This window comes from Raphanus sativus, unplaced genomic scaffold (assembly GCF_000801105.2).
Source record: "Raphanus sativus cultivar WK10039 unplaced genomic scaffold, ASM80110v3 Scaffold2129, whole genome shotgun sequence".
In the NCBI taxonomy this organism is placed as follows: domain Eukaryota; kingdom Viridiplantae; phylum Streptophyta; class Magnoliopsida; order Brassicales; family Brassicaceae; genus Raphanus; species Raphanus sativus.
In genome coordinates this window covers 1-2,320 of record NW_026617438.1, presented here as the reverse complement: position 1 = coordinate 2,320, position 2,320 = coordinate 1, and the positions used below count along the sequence as shown (strand labels likewise).

General features: G+C 47.5%; 1 protein-coding gene across 1 annotated transcript; it reads left to right on the top strand.

Moving 5' to 3' along the window:
- Positions 1 to 1,700: 1,700 nt before the first annotated feature.
- On the top strand, positions 1,701 to 2,311 carry LOC130505253 (uncharacterized; the record flags this gene model as incomplete). The annotated part of the gene is made up of 1 exon (XM_056999856.1): positions 1,701 to 2,311. A coding segment is annotated over exon 1 (547 nt), but the record flags the coding sequence as incomplete, so codon positions are not given.
- Positions 2,312 to 2,320: the final 9 nt, after the last annotated feature.

Genomic DNA, 2,320 nt, shown 5'->3' with positions numbered 1-2,320 from the left:
AGTCGAGCTCGTCCCCACCGTTCACAACAGCAAGAAACCGCCGGAGGCCACCATGCTTCTAAGCTTTGTTTCGGCCGTTTTGGCAAATCGACCATATCTTCCTAACCGTCGCGAATTTCGTGCATGCAAAGACCACCATCGTGTTCCTCTCGTCGAGACGAATCCATAGCCACCAGAATCGCCGCAATCGGAGCTCGGACGAAGCCGTACGCACCCTCCGAAGTTTCGCCGGAAATCGCCAACCCCACCACCGGACCACTGCTGCTCCGCCGTAGTTCGCCGCCGCCGGAACACCGCTTCTCCGCTGCCGGACCGCCGTTACCGCCGGTAAGCCTCCGCCGTCACCGCTGGTGACCGTCGCCGGAGACTCGCTGGTGACTCGGTCAACTCGGCCGAGTCGACTCAGCGGGTCAACTCGGTTGACTCGGTAAACCGGTCGGTTGACTGGTTTGACCCGATTTAAATTAATTTCAATTCGGTTAGAGTCGGTTAGGTTAAACCGGTCGGTTATGTCAAATTGATTTCTGGTCAAGGTTTGACCGGGTTGACCTTTGACCAGCGGGTTGACTTTTCCGTAGACTTTGACCAGACCCGTTTTCACCCGTCGAAGGGCGTTCTGACCCGAAATTTCGCCCTGATTTCAGATTTGGAGTCTATTTGAGCATCTGAAGTTCATAGATACCACTTCTCTACATTTTCTAAGGTGAGGGCTATTCCCGAACTTCTCGTATGCGGCTTAGGATTTTGAATAAATATAATTTATTTTTAATATGTTCCGTCTGCGTGAAATCGAGTCTGTCATTGCTTGTTTAGCTTAGGTTGCTTGCTTAGTTAGGTTGCTTGCTTAAACTGGAACTAGGGTGTTAGATGGTTCAACATTGATTGCTTCACTTAATGTAATCTTTAGTTAGATTTGTTTGTAGATGGCTAAAGGAAGGTGTTCCTGTTAGCTTGTTTGGAGGTTACAGCCGCCTTAGTCGACCGGTTAAGCTGTAACCTCGGTGGGTCGATAAATCGTCTACGGGCGGTGATACCGAGCACTATCTCGGGCGGGTGTTGTATTTATTTTGGCCTGTTAGTGGGCAGCGAGTGCGCACCTCGCGTAGGACCATTGTTTGTTGCTTGGGTACTTTAGGTGCCGTGCTTGTACGTATTAGATTTAAATTATCTTTATTCAGAGTGTTATGACCGGGTCCATGGACTTCGGGGTAGCACCCCATACCTCACTGAGCGATTCCCCTATCGCTCACCCCTCTTTCTTCCCTATTTCAGGTGAGACAAGCATCAATGTGATACGGGACGGACTCGGTGCTACTGGACTTTTCCTTCGGATTTTATTTTGGGCTTGGGCTGAGAGTATAGTTAGGTATATGGCCTTTTGTATTATGTGTTATGGTTGGTGGCCCGCCGTTCACTATTTAGTGGAGACTGGTGTCACATTGTTATTTGTTGAGGTGTCGGTTGACACGTGGCCATTTAGTTAGAAAGTGACGGGTGTCACAGAAATGAACCAAAAGATGGGGGAGAGCATTATCGCCAGCGAAGATGTATTTAAGAACGAAGAGCTAAGGTCTTTTGGTTGATCTCTATTATGAGAGTTCCACCAAGACTTTAGATATATTTAATACAGTGGGGAGTTCCGCCAATAAAGCAAAACAGCATTGTGAGCATCCGAATAGCGATCCAAAAGTTTGAAAAGAGTCAGATAATGGAGGAAACAAGAAGTACGAGGATACGTTAGAGGGGCTGAACAAGGTCAAAGCTATGGGAGATCCTTTTGGTGACGAGTATAAGAATCAGATGGAGTCTGTACGCGCGGATCAGCTTATTCTTTTAGGGAAGTTCCATGAGCTTGCGGTGAAGCTTGATAGTAAAAAGAAGATATTCAAGAAAAAGAGGAGATGGGTGACTATTCTTTACGCTACCGCGGCTATGTCTTTTTTGGCCGCAGAGATTTGTATATGCATAGTCATACCTCCGTTGGGGTTGTATACTGCGGTTGCGGCTGCCACTGGGGTGAACTACGTGATTGGAACTGTAGGAGTATTGGTCAATGTGGTGTTGAAGAACCGTGAGAAGGATTTGGATAGACAGAAAGAGGTGGTCGATATAATGAAGGACAGCACGGATGTCAACATCCAAATGACAAATACGGTACATAGCCTAGTCGAGAAGCTTACTGTGAGTCTCTCATCGATTTTGTTTTCAGTGGAGCATGCTGTGGTTGAAAGAGAAGAGGTGGCCGTAAAAAATTTGATGGAAGCAATCCGTGACGAAGTGGATACGTTTGCTACGGCTGTCAAGGAAGTTGGTGAAGCTG